This window comes from Callithrix jacchus, chromosome 16 (assembly GCF_049354715.1).
Source record: "Callithrix jacchus isolate 240 chromosome 16, calJac240_pri, whole genome shotgun sequence".
Classification (NCBI taxonomy): Eukaryota; Metazoa; Chordata; class Mammalia; order Primates; family Cebidae; genus Callithrix; species Callithrix jacchus.
Genome location: NC_133517.1, coordinates 97,735,552 through 97,753,712, shown reverse-complemented (window position 1 = coordinate 97,753,712; position 18,161 = coordinate 97,735,552). Strand labels below are relative to the sequence as shown.

Here is an 18,161-nt window from a genome sequence, read left to right as displayed (position 1 = left end):
TAATGTACAACAGAAAGATTTTAGAGATACAGTAGGAGATAAATCTTAAACAAGTTATTGAATTGAAGGACAAGGATTGAGAGAGTCTTGACTCTTAATAAGAGCAGCCAAACATTCAGGGAGCTGAAAGTGGCCAGATTACATGAAAGGTGGGCACGAGTAAATAGCTGAAAATATATAGCTAAAAGCAAGCTGTGATTTTACATTTCAGCCAAGCCATCGGTATCTAAATTTAAACTGCATTATATTCAGTTATCATTATGGGGGCATTGGCTTCTGTTATTTTAGAGACATTTGGGGGTGTAAAAGAAGAGTATTGTTATGAAGTGACATTGTTTAGGAAGCCTTTTGTCCCTTAAAGGACGCATAGCAGGGCATTTTTCTTGGGTTTTGAGTATGTTGATTTGTAACTGAAGTTCTTCTGTCTTCAAGTTACCTCATTCTATTTTACATGTAATTCTAGAAATGTAATGATTTTAGCTATGAAAAGTAATGGTTTTTAATGTGAATGGTATGATGTTTATACCTAATTCCTAATATGAGTTAGTATTAATCATACATCTTATAAAATATGTATGAGATTAACATTGTATGTTTTATTTAATGTGACATTTAAGTCTATATGGGCTAATAGATTTGTACTTGTATTATGTAGTTAACTTTAAAAAAATCTGCCCACTGAGTCATCTGGTTAAATATATGTGAGTAATAAATTTAATTACTTTTTGTTCATATGATGACTAAAGATTGAACTGTACTCCTTTGCATGAAATAATGGAAATGTATTTTTGTATAAAAGTTATTAGAAGGTGTAGATATAAAAGTTTTATTTTAAGTAGGCCTTTCTAGGTTGTAAAGGTAATTAAATCTTGGAAAAATGTGTCTTCTTTTTGTCAAAAAAAAAATACATTATAAATTAAAAATTATTTTTATTACTTATAATAATGGATTCATATATACAAAAAAAATCTCTCTGCCAGGCGTGGTGGCTCACGCCTGTAATCCCAGCACGCTGGGATGCCAAGGCGGATGGATTTCGAGCTCAGGAGTTCGAGAGCAGCATGGTCAATATGGTGAAACCCCATCTCTACTAAAAATACAAAAATTAGCTGGGCGTGTTGGCACGCATCCGTAGTCCCAGTTATTCGGGAGGCTGAGGCACGAGAATTGCTTGAACCCAGGAGCAGAGGTTGTAGTGAGCCGAGATCACACCACTGTGTTCCAGCCTGGGCAACAGAGCAAGACTGTCTCAAAAAAAAAAAAAAAACTCATATAAGAAGTGTACATATTAGATAATGACACATGGCTACAGGGGGGGCCAATATCTTATTTAGAAAACAGTGTATGAGGAGATAAGGAATCTAGGAACTAGAATTCTGTACCAAGGAGCACAGCCATAATGAATCTATTCTAGAAAAAGTTCAAAGGAGGTAATACCTACTGTTCATTTCCATGGTCATTATAAAACTCTCAAGGCACCCTGTCATCATGCTATTTTAATAACGTAATTTTCAACAGACCTTCAAGATAAATTAGTGAAATGGACTTTCCTTCTAAGTCCCCCCTCAGTCAATGCATATTGTGTATAGAATCACTGGATATAAGTCAATTAGGTTTTGCAGCATAATATTCTAAGAATGACACGATTTATATTGCTTGTTATAATATTAAATAACAGGAATAAATATAGATTTAATGAATTGCTTTTTATCAGTAATATATGCATAGAAAAATACAAATCAGCAGGATCCTCTGTATGCAGCTGATTGGGAATTTGTTTTAAGGCATTAACTACAAGCTATAAAGATGAGAGAGGAGTAATCTTAAAATATATACTCAGTTTATTTGATTGATGCTTAAAATATAAAATTCGACTTCTTTTAGGTTCTACAAATCAACAAGACTTTTCTTCAGGGAAAAGTGAAGATTTGGGAACAGTTCAGGAGAAGTCCACCAAAAGCCTTGTTATAGGTCCTCTTGATTTTCGTTTGGATAGCAGTGCGGTGCATAGGATTTTGAAAATGATTGTGTGTGCCTTGGAACATGAATATGAACCATATAGCAGGCTAAAATCAGGTTTGTTTCTGGATTAATTCTGAATCTATTCCAGTTTGTTTTGAATAATTATACAATCCAATTTGTGTTGTCTTGTTAACTTTACCTTTTTAGTGTAATTTGTCTGTTTGCAAGGACTTTGATATATTTAGCTGTTTATTTGAAGAATAAACTTGTGTGTGGAAGTTGGAGAGGTCAAGATTTAAAAATCATTGCACAAGTACTTTATTTGCCAGTATTTTGTTGTTATACCTTTTGATACTTTTTCTAGTGGATACTTGTAAATTATTATTTTTTCACATTAATGGATTCTAAGGAGCCAGATATAAAGTTGGGCTCTAAACATACAAATTTAACATTCAAGAAAACTTAGGCCCTATTGGATTAAAAAATTTGCTGTACAACTAATTTTTTCTACATGGTGGATAGCTATGTTTGTCACTGTTTCATAAAATACAAATTCTTTTTTTTTGTTGTTGATGTTTTTGAGATGATGTCTTGCTGTATTGCCCAGCCCGGAGTACAGTGGTGTGATCTTGGCTCACTGCAACCTCTGCCTTCTGGGTTCAAGCGATTCTCCTGCCTCAGCCTCCTGGGTAGCTGGGACTACAGGTGCGGGCCACCATGCCCAGCTAATTTTTGTCTTTTTAGTAGAGACAGGGTTCACAATGTTGGGCAGGATGGTCTCACTCTCTTGACCTAGTGATCTGCCCACCTCAGCCTCCCAAAGTGCTGGAATTACAGGCGTGAGCCACCGCAGCTGGCCACAAATTCCATTTTAAAGCAGTAAAGCAACTCTAGAGTTAAGCATAATAGTGTAATGAGGAAGTATAAGATAATAATTAAGAACTGTGCCTGTGGAGTCAGATTACGGTTTAAAATTTGACCCTCACTTCTCAGTATCCTTAGGAAATTTAATTAATATCTTTGATGTTTAATTTCTCTGTCTCTATAGTAAGTTGAGATATTGTGACAGAGATGGCTAATTGTCTCCTCAATATCCATCCTTCTATTTTTCATAGTAATAGAAATTTCTATAACATAAAGACTACATTTAAAGGGTAGTCATATGACTAGGTTCTGCCTGCTGGGATGGAAGCAGAACTTTATGTGATGTTTTGGGCCATAACTTTAAAAGGAAGGCATTGTCGGAAAGTAAATATAATGGCACAGGCTGGACCTGCCATTTTAGATCCTGAGATTAAAGCTGCATGCTTAGGATGACAGGGTAGCAAGATAAAAAGAACCTAGATCTTCAGTATTGTGATGGTACTATGTTAACCCTGGATCCTTTAGACTTTAGGTTGTTGTGTGAAAGAGAAATAAGGGCTGACCATGGTCACTCATATCTGTAATCCCTGTACTTGCAGAGGCCAAGTTGGGAGGATTGCTTGAGCCCAGGAGTTTGAGACCAACTTGGGAAACATGGCAAGACCCTGTCTCTATAAAAAATAAAATAAAATAAAAATTAGCTGGGTGGGGTGGCTCGTGCATGTGGTCCTCGGACTGAGGAGGGAGGATTGCTTGAGCCTGAAAAGCTGAAACTACAGTGAGCTGTGATTGTGCTACTGCACTCCAGCCTAACCAACACAAGACCCTGTCTCAAAAAAGAAAGTCTCTGTTTTTGTTGAAGTTTCTATTACTTTACTTTTGTCCAAGCAACTTTACTGTTATCTTAAATGATACACTGATAGGACCACTTCCAAGGATTGTTCTGAGCACTAAATGAGATAGTTCATGTAAAAGCACACTTAACACAGTATACAGTAAGTGCTGGACGAATTCATGCGTTCATTTATTGTATCTTACTTGAATGCCTCCCCTGTGTCAGACATTCTTCTGTGTGCTAGGATAGTATGGCAAACAAGACATACAAAGCCTTTGCTCCTATGGAGCTTATATCCTCATGGGGTAGACAAATAATAAAAAAGTAAAAATCTCATTTCAGTCATTGATAAATATTACAGAGGAAAAATAAAAGAAAGTGTGAGGAAGAGTGCTAGAAACAGAAGGAGAGGAGAGCTGTTTTAGTAGGGACTTCAGGAAAGTTTTCTCTGGAGAGTGTATATGTGAGGTAACTTGTGAATGATATAAGGGAGTGAATCATGCATGTATTTGTGAAAAGAGGGTTTTATGTAGACAAGTGCAAGCGCCTTGAGGTAGGAACAGTTTTGGCAGCATATGGGGATAAAAACAGGCTGGTATAGCTGAAGCACAATAAATATTTATAAGTCATAGAGGTAGACATTAATCACCCTGTTGGGTTTTAGGGACCAAGTAATATCAATTTTATTCTAAATGTGATGAGAAATCATTAGTAAGTTTGGAATAAGGAGTTATTGACTTATTACTTTAATAGTAAATAGTAGGGTTGGAATATGTTTTCATTTAATAAAATTTAGATTTTTAGTAGCCCTACTTGTACTCATTTGTGTGCATGTGTATTAAGTTCTATACAATTTCATCACCTTTGTAGGTTTGTATGTTTACTACCATGGTCAAGAAAATGAACACTTGCAGTACCACAAGGATTTGCCATGTTGCTATCTTATAGCCACTTCCATTTACCTACCATGTCCCTTTCTCCTTCCTCGTTTCCATGGGCTAGGGATAACTTCTGGAAACTTTTGTCTTCCATGTCTAAAATTCTGTCATTTCAAAAATGTTAGTGAAATCATACAGTATGTAAGCTTTTGAGGTTGACTTATTTTACTCAGTATAATTCTCTGGAGACTCCTTCAAGTTCTTGCATGTATCACTAATTTGTCTCTTTTTACTGCTGAATAGTATTCCATTGTATACATATACTACAGTTTGTTAATTCCTTCACTATGGAAGAATATTTGGGATTTCTCTAGTTTTGGGCTATTACAAGTAATGCTCTGAATAGTTGTGTACTTGTTTTTGTGTGAACTTTTCTTTGGGATAAATGCTTACATGTGCAGTTACTGGGTCATATGGTAGTTGCATATTTATTATTTTTTTAAAGAAACTGCCAAGCCATTTTCAGGTGTGGCCATACCATTTTACATCCCCATCCAACAATGACTGTGTGATCCAGCTTCTTTACATTTTCCCTGCATTTTATTTTGTCACTGTTTTTTATTTTAGCATTCTGATAGATGTGTCATTTTAATTAGTAATCTGCCATCTCATTATGATTTTAAAGTCGTGTTTTCTTATTGGCTAATGATGTTGAACACTTTTTATGTGCTTATTTGCAATTTTTATTTATTCAGTGAATTTCATATGGTCTTTTGCCCATTTTGAAAATTGAGTTTATTTTAAAGGTTAAATGATTTTTATTTTATACTCAAGTGTGTCATCATTTTGAATTAATTTTTTACCTAAGGAATGAGGTTTACATAGGGGTTTATTTATGTATCTTTGAATTTTCAGTTGCACCAGCACCATTTGTTGAAAAGACCATTTTTTCTTTATTGAACTGGTTTTGTACCTTTGTCAAAAATCAATTGAGCATATTTGTGTGGGTCTGTTTCTGAGTCCTCTAGTTTGTTTTCCATTAGTAGATCTATGGTCTTTCCCACTGTCAATACCATGCTGACTTTATTACTGTAACTCTGTAGTAAACCTTTATATTGGAAGGAGAAGTTATTAATTTTGGTTGTGAGGGTACATTTGCTTAGGTTAGAAATAACCTCATTATAACTTTCATTTACATATATCTCTAATGGGATATTGACTTGGCTGTTTTGTTTTGAGATGAGGTCTTGCTTTGTCACTTAGGCTGGAATACAGTTGTGTGATTATGGCTCACTGTAGCCTTAATATCCTAAAATCAAGTGAGTCTCCTGCCTCAGCCTCCTGAGTAGCCTGGACCATAGGTGTGCATCTCCACATCCAGCTAAGTTTTTTTTTTTTTTTTTTTGGTTGAGATGAACTCTCACTATGTTGCCTAGTCTTATCTTGAACTCCTGGGCTCAAACAATCCTGCTTTGGCCTCCTGAAGTGCTGGGTTTATAGGCATGAGCCACTGTGCTGGCCCTTGACTTTTTAAATATATATCTGTTGGCATTATTTATTTTTCTCATGTAAAAATCTAAGGTGGTCAGTATTTCAGTGAAACTGTTTTACGAGATTGTCTTAGACTCAGATTCCTTCTCTTCGGTTGCTCTGCCAACTCCTGAGATATACCATATATACACAGTCAGTTTAGGTCACCATTATAGTGTGTAATTTTAATGAGGAGGAAGGGGGAGCAAGAGCATAATGGTAGGTATGTAGTCTATTGTGTCTGTCTGTCTGTGTAGCTATCTATGATGTAGTCTTGCTCTGTTGCTCAAACTGGAGTGCAGTGGCGTGATCTCGGCTCTCTGCAACCTCTGTCTCCCAGATTCAAGTGATTGTGCTGCCTTAGCCTCCCAAGTAGCTGGGATTACAGGTGCCTGCCACTATAGCTGGCTAATTTTTGTATTTTTAGTACAGATGGCATTTTGCCATGTTGTCCAGGCTGGTCTCAAACTCCTGACCTCAAGGGCTCCACCCACCTTGGCTTCCCAAAGTGCAGGGATTACAGGCGTGAGCCACTGTAGTGTCATTTTAAGGACACAGTGGTTGGTGTGGTTAGTGTACGGTGGACACTAACCACTGTAGTCTCATTTTAAGGACATGGCACTCTTATCCCATCCACCAAAATAGTGACATGTCCCTACACCTAACTACAAGGTAATCTCTAGGAGGAGTCCATATACCTCACTTGAATTCAGAGGGTTTTATTGCTAAATGAAAGGAGGAGAAAATGAATACTCTTGAGCAATTAGCAATCTCTGCCACAGTAGACGTATCATGTATGTGTGTGTATAATCTTTATTTGAAGTCTGAAGGGGTGTACCATTTCAAAAATGTGATGTATGTAACCTAGCTGACATTAATATGCATGCAATCGTCTCTTGCTGTGATAGCTTGGGAGTATAAAAAGACCATGCAAAGTGATCTTTATCAGTGTGAAGAATTAAATTGTTGCACAACCTTTAGAAATTCTTGTCAAATTGAACATTCCCTTACTGTTTGTTATAAATATATAGAGAAATGAAAATATATTAAAAGGAGTATTAAAAATTAAAGCATTTTATTTCTTTGAATAAACTTAAGAATTGTTCAAACAGTTTTTGTTTCTTTTTTGTATAACTTACAATATGGCATGGCTTTCCTGTGCTACCTTAGTAAATTAATATACTCCTTTCTATGTTTGGATAAGATTCTAACATTTTATTCTGCAAAATCTCTGGGGGATTTCTCTGTTGCCCAGGCTGGAGTGCAGTGGTGTGATCTCGACTCAATTCTATCTCCATCTCCCAGTTCAACCTCTGCCTCCCAGGTTCAGACATTTCTCCTGCCTCAGCCTCCTAAGTAGCTGGGATTACAGGCATGCACCACCATGCCTGGCTAAGTTTTGTGCTTTTTAGTAGAGAGGTGGTATTGCCATGTTGGCCAGACTTGTCTCAAACTTCTGACCTCAGGTCATCTGCCCACCTTGGTTTCCCAAGGCCAAGGGCTTACAGGTGTGAGCCACTGTGCCCGGCCGAATTTTGCAAACTTAGTCACATCTATGTGACTAACTGTTAAAGAAATAGAAACTGGGCCGGGTGTGGTGGCTCACGCCTGTAATCCCAGCACTTTGGGAGGCCGAGGCGGGTGGATCATGTGGTCAAGAGATCAAGACCACCCTGGTCAACATGGTGAAACCCTGTCTCTACTAAAAACACAAAAAAATCAGCTGGGCATGGTGGCGTGTGCCTGTAATCCCAGCTACTCAGGAGGCTGAGGCAGGAGAATTGCCTGAACCCAGGAGGCGGAGGTTGTAGTGAGCTGAGATCGTGCCATTGCACTCCAGCCTGGGTAACAAGAGCGAAACTCCCTCTCAAAAAAAAAAAAGGAAATGGAAACTTACCAGCACTTCAGAAGTATCCATTGTGTCCTCTGGTTACTACTCTGATCTCTGCAGTAACCTATTGGCCGGGCGCGGTGTCTCACTTTAAAGAAGTTTGCTGATCTTTGCTTTATTTGCTTGCTCTGTGCTTAGTATTCTCCAGTCTTTTTCATTTTAGCCATTTCAATGGGTATGTAATGCTATCACATTGCTACTTAATTTGCAATTACCTGATGTCTAGTTATGTTGACCAACTTTTGGTATCATTTTTGACCGTTAGATAGGTGGTCAAGTCTTTTGCTTATTCAAGTCTTTTATTGCCCATTTATTTATTGTCTTTTTTTATAAGACAAATAATATTTTAATGTGAAATGATAGAAAACTACAATCTCAGAATAAAGAACAGCCTTCAACAGGAAATATATATATATATATATATATATATGATAAATATAGTTTAATGAGAAATGATAGAAAACCACCATCTCATCTCAGAATAAAGGTTGATTGTTCCTTCCTTCCTTCCTTCCTTCCTTCCTTCCTTCCTTCCTTCCTTCCTTCCTTCTTTCCTTCTTTCTTTCCTTCATTCCTTCCTTCTTTCCTTCTTTCCTTCCTTCCTTCCTTCTTTCCTTTCTTTCTTTCTTTCTTTCTTTCTTTCTTTCTTTCTCCTTCCTTCCTTCCTTCCTTCCTTCCTTCCTTCCTTCCTTCCTTCCTTCTTTCCTTCCTTCCTTCTTTCTTTTCTTTCTTTCCTTTCCTTTCCTTTCCCTTTCCCTTTCCCTTTCCCTTTCCCTTTTCCCCTTTCCCTTTTCCCCTTTCCTTTTTCCCTTTCCCTTTTTCCCTTTCCCTTTCCCTTTCCCTTTCCCTTTCCCTTTCCCTTTCCCTTTCCCTTTCCCTTTCCTTTCTTTTTTGGGGGAGATGGAGTTTTGCTCCTGTTGTCCAGGCTGGGGCGCAATGGCAGGATCTCGGCTCACTGCAACCTCCATCTCCCGGGTTCAAGAGATTCTCCTGCCTCAGCTCCCAAATAGCTGGGATTATAGGCATCTACCACCACGGCTAATTTTTGTATTTTTAGTAAAGAAAGGGTTTCACCATGTTGGCCAGGCTGGTTTCAAACTTCTGACCTCAGGTGATCCACCTGCCTCAGCCTCCCAAAGTGCTGGGATTACAGGCATGAGATTGTTTATTTCTTAACATTTTTTAAGGAGATTTTTTTGTTTTTGTTTTTAATATGCTATAGATACAAGTCCCTCATGAAGCTGGATCTTCCCCCGCCCTGTCTATCTGTGGCAAATATTTTCTCTTAGTCTGTATCTTGCCTTTACATTATCTCAATGGTATCTTAATGACCAAAAGCTGTTATTCTTTTAAAGAAAGAAATTGGGGATTTCTTAGAGATATATTAAAATAAAAAACTGGTAAATTTTTATATAACATATACATTTACATTCTAGAATAGAGTAACTTATATTTGTTAAAGTAACTTATATTTGTAAAAGGTACATTTGTTATTGTTTTATAGCTGCTTCATTGTTGAAAAACAGGATTTGACCTTATAGTTTAGAGATCTCATTAATTCATTTTTCAGTCATTTAAGAAAATTATTTAAAAATATTCTTTACTAAATTTTTATTTTAATTTTAGATATTAAAGATGAAAATGAAGCAATATTGAATCCTGAAGAGGTGGCTTTTCTAGAGGAATATATTCCTACTCGACATACAAGTGTTACTCTCCTCAAATGTACTTGCACAATTTCCATGGCTGAATTCAACTTGCTGGACCATTTGCTACCTGTCATTATGGGAGAAAAGGTATATTTTGTAATTCACTACATTTTTTCCCCCTCTTATATAGATTTTTTTTTTTTTTGGTCATTTAATAAAAGAATATCTGCAGCTGGGCACAGTGGCTTAAGCCTGTAATACTGGCAACTCAGGAGGCTGGGCAGGATGCATACTTGAGGCTATGACTTTCAGGCCAACCTAGGCAACATAGCAAGACCCTGTCTCTAAAAATTAAAAAAAAAAAAAAAAAAAAATAGGCACTGTGGCACATGCCTGTAGTCCCAACTCTTCAGGAGGCTGAGGTGGGAGGATTGCTTGAGCCCAGAAGTGGAGGCTGCAGTAAACTATGATCATACCACTGCATGTCAGCCTGGGTGTCAGAGTGAGACCCTGGCTCAATTAAAAAAAAAAGAAAAAGATAAAATAATCTGCGCGTATAGTTATCCATAATGAAGTAAAAGCAATGTAAAAATTTGTATAAACTAAAAATTAACCATGTTAATTTTTAAAATGTAATTTTAAATTTATGTTTTTAATAAAATGAACTTAAGCTGAGAGTGTTTAAAAAGTGTTGAAGAATATGGGCCTAGAAGTCAGACCATATACTAGCTATAATGCCATGGACAATTACTTTACATCTCTAAGCCTTGTTTTCCTTTTCATTCCATATAATGATTGGAGTCCCCAACCCCTGGGATGTTGACCAGTTACTGGTCAGTTGCCTGTTAGGAACTGGATTGTAAAGAAGGAGGTAAATGGCGAGTGAGTGAGCATTACCGCCTGAGCTCTGCCTCTTGTGAGATCAGCGACAGCATTAGATTTTCACAGGAGCACTAACTCTATTGTGAACTGTGCATGCAAGGGATCTAGGTTGTACACTCCTTATGAGAATCAAATGCTTGGTGATCTGAGGTGGAATAGTTTCATTCTGAAACCATACCCCTTCTCCTGGATGTGTAGAAAAGTTGTCCTCCATGAAACTAATACCTGATGCCAAAAAGGTTGGGGTCCGCTGACAGTGCTGGTCATAGAAATAAAGGTGTCCTAACTTTAAAGAAGCAGTTATGGCAGGGAATTAACTATATGCATTAACTTTGTATTTATTTCTTTATTTTTTATTTTTCTGAGATGAAGTCTCACACTGTTGCCCAGGCTGGAGTGTAGCGTTGGAATCTTGGCTCACTGTAATCTCTGTCGCCTGGGTTTAAGCAATTCTCTGCCTCAGCCTCCCAAGTAGCCTCCAAGTAGGTGCCTGCTGCCATGCCCAGATAATTTTTGTATTTGTAGTTGAGATGGGGTTTACCATCTTGGCCAGGCTGATCTTGAACTCCTGACCTTGTGATCCACCTGCCTCAGCCTCCCAAAGGGCTGGGATTATGGGCGTGAGCCACCACGCCCAGCTGCATTAACTTTATTTTTGCTCTCTATTGTCCACTCATAATTAAGTACTGTAGTGTATTGTGATTGAGAGGCCATGTAGAGAAAATTTCACTGGGGACAATTAAAATATGTCTGCACTTGATCGCTTTGTTTTTGCTATCATCTAACTTTTTAAGTAGATAGCATTTTTTAGAGCTGTTTTAGATTCACAGAGTGGACTGAAACATACAGAGATTTGTCATAAACTCAACCCCCATATACATAGGTTCCCCCATCGTCAGCATCCCTCAACAAAGTAGTATGTTTGTTATAATTGAACCTATCTTGACACATCATTTTCACCCAAAGTCCATAGTTTACATTAGGGTTGACTCTTGGTGTTTTATGTAATATGACTATTGACAAATGTATAATTTTCTGCTATAACAGTATCACATAGAGTAGTTTCAATTTTCCCCAAATTTTTTGTGCTCTATCTATTCATCCCCCACTCTCCCTAACCACTGGCAGCCACTGATCTTTTTATTGTCTCCATAGTTTTGCCTTTTCTAGACTGTCATATAGTTTGAATCATATACTATGTAACCTTTTCACATTGGTTTCTTTAATTTAATAGTATGGATTTAAGGTTCCTCTTTGGCTTTTCATGGCTTGATAGCTGATTTCTTCTTTGCACTTACTAATATTCCATTATGGATGTACCACAATTTACTTATCCATTCACCTACTGAAGGGCATCTTGGTTGCTTTCAAGTTTTGAGAGTTAGGAGTAAAACAGTCAGATACATCCACATACAAGTTTTGGTATGGGCATGTTTTCAGCTGCTTTGGGTAAATACCAAGGAATGTGATTGATGGATTGTATGCTAAAACTATGTTTAGTTCTGTGAGAAGCTGCCAAATTGTCTTCCAAAGTGGCTGTATGATTTTGCATCCCTGCCAGCAATGAATATGCTCCACATCCCTACCAACATTTGATGTCAGGACTTTGATTCTTTGCCATTCTAAGAGATGTGAAGTGTTGTCTCATTGTTTGATTTTTATTTCTTTATGACACAGGATGTGGACCATCTTTTCATATGCTTATTTGCCATCTGTATATCTTCTTTGGTGAGGTATCTCTTCAGATCTGTTGCCTGTTTTTTTTTTTTTTAATACAGTTGTTTGTTTTCTTAATATTGAATTTTAACAGTTCCTTGTATATTCTGGGTAACAGCCCTTTATCAGATAGGTCTTTTGCAAATATTTTCCCCCACTCTGTGACTTGTCTTTTAATTTTCTTGTATTTTGCAGAGGAGAAATTCTAAATTTTTAATGAAGTCCAGCGTATCAATTCTTTGTTTTATAGATTGTGCCTTTGGTGTTATATCTAAAGGTCATCACTATACGCAGGGTCATCAGCTTGTATCTTTTAAGAATTGGTCCATCTTATGTAGGCTATTAAATTTGTAGGCATAGAGTTGTTTATAGTATTTTTAGAATTATCATTTTAGTGTCCTTGGGATTTATAACAGTGTTCCTCTTTCATTTCAACATTAGGAATGTGTATCCTCTTTTTTTCTTAGCTTGGCTAGAGAGGCTTACTGGTTTTTTTTGAGCTAGCTATTGGTTTTGTTTATTTTCTCTATTGATTTCCTATTTTCAGTTTCATTGATTTTTGTTTTTATTTAAATTCTTTTCTTCTTATTTTGGATTTATCTAATTTCCTGAGGTGTAAGCTTAGGCGATTGATTTTAGGTTTTCCTTTTTTGTAATATATGCACCCAATACTATAAACTTCCCTCTAAGCATTGCTTTCACTGCATGCTGCAAATTTTGAAAAGTTGTATTTTCATTCTCATTTAATTCAAATTATTTTTTATTTCATGAGTTTTATTTTCTTTGTCTTGTGTTCTTTAGAAGCTTGTTATTTAATCTTCAAGTATTTTGACATTTTTTAGTTACATTACTGTTACTGATTTTTACTTTAATTCCATTATGGTCTGAGAGCAGACAGTATATGATTTATTTTATATTTCGACTGTGTAGGTCTGTTTTATGGCTTAGAATGTGGTCTGTTGTTGAATGTTCTACGTAAGCTTTAGAAGAATGTGTACTCTGCTGTTGCTGTATGAAGCAGTCCTTTGATGTTTATTATATCTAGATGATTGTAAGTTCAATTATGTCCTTACTGATTTTCTATCTGCTGGAGCTGATTATTTCTGAAAAGGGATATTGAAGTCTCCATCTAAAACAGTGGATTTGTAATTTTTTTCTTTAAATTTTATCATTTTTTGCTTCATAATTTTGGTACTGTGTTTTTAGATACATCCTTGTTAAGGACTGTTATGTTGTTCTATAGAATTACATCTTTATCATTACTTAATCCCTTCTTTATCTCTGATAGCTTTCCTTGGTCTGATTTTTGTTCTGTCTGAAATTAATATAGCCACTCCCACTTTCTTTTGGTTAGTTTTAGTATGGTATATATTTCTCTATTTTCTTTTAATCTACATTTGTCTTTACATTTAAAGTGGGTTTTGGGTGGGTGTGGTGGCTCCTGCTTGTAATCCCAGCACTTTGGGAGGCCGAGGTGGGTGGATCACGAGTTCAAGAGATTGAGACCATTCAGGTCAACATGGTGAAATCCCGTCTCTAATAAAGATACAAAAAATTAGCTGGGCATGGTGGCACATGCCTGTAATCCCAGCTACTCAGGATGCTGAGGCAGGAGAATTGCCTGAACCCAGGAGGCGGAGGTTGCGGTGAGCCGAGATTGCGCCATTGCACTCCAGCCTGGGTAACAAGAGCGAAACTCTGTCTGGGGAAAAAAAAAAAAAAAAAGAATTTCTATTATGTGTATGTTACATCTTTTGGAGTTGTCCCACATATCTTAAATATTCTGGATTCTTTTTCTTGGTTCGCTTTTCAATTTTGACAGTTTCTACTGAGATATCTTCAAGTATAGAGATTCTTTTGTTAGCCATGTCTAGTCTTCCAGTATGCTCCTCAAAGGGAAAAATGCTAATAAGGAGGCCTCACTGAGAAGGCAACCCACAAATTTGTATAAAATTTTCTTTAGATTGTTGGCTAATTCCTAAACTGCCTATGTATAATGCAAGACTTCAGGAAACCCAGCAGAAAGCAAAGTAGAAATTTTACTATCTGCATGGTGCTGTGTATCTACAATTAGAGTTCAGACCCTGCTACATTAGCACCTGAGACCTTCCTTTGAAAACTTATAAGGGCTACACCCTAGGAATAAGTACAGATTGAAATAGATTAGTCTAAGAAAGCCTAATTCCATTCCTGGATAGGACCATGATGATATACTTGTATTCTGTCTGTTTGCCAAAGAATAGTTAACTTACTTTAGGGGAAGACAGTATTGTCAAAGCCTCTATAATTTTTTATCCATAACAACAGCTGCTTGATACAAAATTATGATGTATACTAAAAGTAGAACCAATTGAATTAAATGTAATAAAAAATCAGTGATATAAATAGAGATGATTAAGGTATTAGAATTGTTAGAAATAGAATTTATGACTAATTGTTTAAGGAAAAACACAAAAAGGTGGAAGATTTCAAAAGAGACCTCAATCCATTTTAAAAAAAAGCACGAAATTAAATTGTGAAACTGGAAAACATAAGGATACAGGTTTGAAGGAAAAGGATGGAAAAAATATTCCATTTAAATGCTAACCAAAAGATAATATGGCTATTTTACTAAGAGATAAAGTAGATTTTAAGGTAAGAAGTATCACTAGAATTAAAGAGAGCCACTTCATAAAGATAAATATATGAACTGAACATAGATAATTCTCACAGGTATAATATTGAGTAAAAAATTATATCTTGTATTATTTCATTTATATGAAGTTCAAGAAGAGAGAAAACTAATATATGGCAATTGAAGTGATTAGCCACATCTGTTGAGGATTTAATATTGCCTTGAAAGGGACATGGGACAGCCTTGTAGAGTCCTTCAGTTGGGTGGTGGTTATGGATGTAAAAATTCATTCAGTTCTACCCTTCAGATTTGTGTGCTTTACTCTGTGTTATTTCTTAGTAATTCCAAAGAAAGGCACTTAAAAAAACAACGTAGTTCTGAAATAAGTGGTGGTTTAAAAATTATTAGCAATGAGTAAAAAAATCAGGATTATATTTTCAACTTAGTTTTAAGCACAGTGATTCTCACTTTTGGTTTTTTGGATTGGAGAATTATTATGTAGCATTTTCTATCTTTGGCCAATTTCTTCTAAAGGCCAATATTATTGTGACAATGAAAGACAGACAAAGCAATGAAACTGCTCTTCTCATATTCTGTCATATTCTTCTGGACAGAAAATCATGGCATTCCTCATTGAGAACCATAAGTAGAGCATTTTAAGGAAGTGAATGAGTGAGTTCTAGGACAGGGGTCACTAGCTACTCAGGGTGTATATGCTGGACATCTTGAAACTTACCTGTATTTATTTGAAAGCTCAGAAAGATTCTGTAAAACCGAGAATACTGTGCCCTCCTCAAGAGTCTTACAATTTTATTAGCCCTGAAGATATGTATTGCTAGTAGACATGATAGAGAGCAGGAATTTTTCTTTCCTGGAAACAGAAAATGTTTAGTCCGTTTAGTTCCTTAATGAGCTAAATGTGAATAAAAGAGATGAAAAGATTCTGATTTTTGGGTATCTAGAAAACATTTTGGAATAATTAAGCATAATAAAATATCTTCATCTTACTGAGGCATGTAGTGATACTATTCCAGTTGATTGAAAAAGAAAAACAACTTGAGCTAAAAGGGCAATAATTTTGAAAAAAATATGCACTCTTTGAAGTCTGGGACATATTTAAAATATATAGAAAGACATTCGTTATTTGGTTATAGCAAGAGATTTCTGTAGAAAGACATCATTTCTAGATTGATTTGATATCACTGCAAATGTGCAGGTCTCAAGCTTGAATAGAGGGAATTGCAATTCAGTCACTGCTCCACTTTTAAAATATAAAGTGAACACTATTATTTTCCAGAACTCCAGTAACTTCACGAACACTACTAACTTCCAGTCTCTTCGGCCCTTACCATCCATTCAAATATTGGTGGATAAAATTAATCTGGAACATTCAGTGCCCATGTATGCTGAACAGTTGGTGCCTGTGGTCAGCAGCCTTACTCAACCTTCTGATAACCTGCTTCATTATTGTTATGTACACTGCTGTCTTAAGGTATGAAAAGTGAATTTTCTTGTTTGTTAGCATGGGTTTGGCTTTGGGATCATCATATAAGTTTCTTTTTTCTTGAAGTTGTAATTTCAGAGAAATAGTACTCTAAAAGGTAAGATTTAAATAAGAACTAAGATAGCTTTATTTATTTCAATGAATTAAAATAATAAAAATATACTTATTTTAAAGATTTTTCAATTATGTGATATTAGTAGCTTGTTCATAAATGGTTAATTATAACTTTTGAATAATTTTATGTATCATTGATGGTAGTTTTTATAAGCAATGTGAAAGAGCACTTAGTTTAATATGGATGCTTTGAAGAGTCATGATTTTTTTGAAGGGAGTGTTTATGTGAGGCATAAAGAGGGCTTAGAACATTTTTTGTCGCTTTTATTGAATTCATGTTAATTTCTTGATGCAAGGGAAATTTATTCTAAATACAAGCATATACCATTTTATCATGCATTACTTTATTGTACTTAATGGTTATTGTGTGTGTGTGTGTGTGTGTGTGTGTGTGTGTGTGTTTAAAACAAATTGAGGGTTTGTGGCAATCTTGCATTAAGCAAGGCTTTGGTGCCATTTTTTCAATAACATGCTCACTTTGTGTCTCTGTGTCTTATTTTGGTAATTCTCCCAGTATTTAACAAGTTTTCATTATTTTAACTCTTGTGATGTGTGATCACTGATCTTTGCTGTTACTATTGTAATGTTTTGGGGTACCAAGAAGTGCACCCATCTAAGACAGTGAACTTAATTAATAAATGTTGTGTGTGTTCTGGGTTCTCCATTGACTAGTCCCCCCCCACCCCCCGCCCCAATCCCTGAGATACAACAGTATTGAAGTTAGGCCAATTAATAACCCTATAATGGCCTGTAAATGTTCAAGTGAAAGGAAGAGTCCCACGACTCTACTTTAAATCAAAAGCTAGAAATAATTAAGCTTAGTGAAGAAGGATGTCAAAAGCCAAGATGAGGCCTGAAAGCTAGGCCTCTTTCACCAAATAGCCACATTGTGAATTCAAAGGAAAAGTCTCCAGGAAATTAAAAGTGCTACTCCAGTGAACACAGGAATGACAAGAAAGTGAAACAGCCTTATCGTTGATATAAAGTTTGAGTGGTCTGGATAGCAGATCAAACCAGCTATAACATTCCCTTAAATGCAAAGCAAGGCCATAACTCTCTCAGTTCTATAAATGCTGAGAGACTTGAGAAAGCTGCAGAAGAAAAGTTGGAAGCTAGCAGAGGTTGGTTCATGAAGTGTAAGAGAAGCCATCTCCATAACATAAAAGTGCAAGGTGAAACAGCAAGTGCTGACATAGAAACTACAGCAGGTTATCCATATCTAGCTCAGTTAATAGATGAAGGTGGCTACACTAAACAGATTTTCAGTTTAGACGAAGTAACCTTGTCTTGGAAGTAGATGCTGCCTAGGACTTACATAGCTAGAGAGGAGAAGTCAGTGCCTTGCTTCAAAACTTCAAAAGTTAGGCTGACTCTTGTTAGGGACTAAAGTACCTGGTGACTTTTTAAGTTGAAGATAATGCTCATCCACCATTCTGAAAATCCAAGGTGTCTTAAGAACTATGCTAAATCTTTACCACTCATGCTCTACAAATGGAACAACAAAGCCTTAATGACAGTATATCTGTTTATTGCATGGTTTACTAAATATTTCAAGCCTGTGAAGACGCACTGCCCTGAAAAGACTTCTCTCAAAATATTGGTGCTCAAGGACAATGCTCCTGGTCACCCTACATGTGTGATGAAGATGTACAAGGAGATGAATGTTGTTTTCATGGCTGTTAACATGACATTCATTCTGCAGCCTGTGGACTAACAGTAATT

At 36.3% G+C, this 18,161-nt stretch overlaps 1 protein-coding gene across 29 annotated transcripts in view; it reads left to right on the top strand.

The window, feature by feature from the left end:
• Nucleotides 1-18,161, top strand: part of VPS13B (vacuolar protein sorting 13 homolog B) — an 822,207-nt gene that overhangs the window by 100,352 nt on the left and 703,694 nt on the right. For all 29 annotated transcript variants that reach the window (XR_013528186.1, XR_013528187.1, XR_013528188.1 and 26 more), the window contains 3 exons: nt 1,885-2,076; nt 9,587-9,756; nt 16,119-16,313. Coding sequence is in view for 18 of the 29 variants with exons in the window: in XM_017965662.4 (XP_017821151.4) it covers nt 1,885-2,076; nt 9,587-9,756; nt 16,119-16,313 (557 nt within the window). In the remaining 11 variants the exon portion in view is untranslated. The remainder of the gene's footprint in view (nt 1-1,884; nt 2,077-9,586; nt 9,757-16,118; nt 16,314-18,161) is intronic.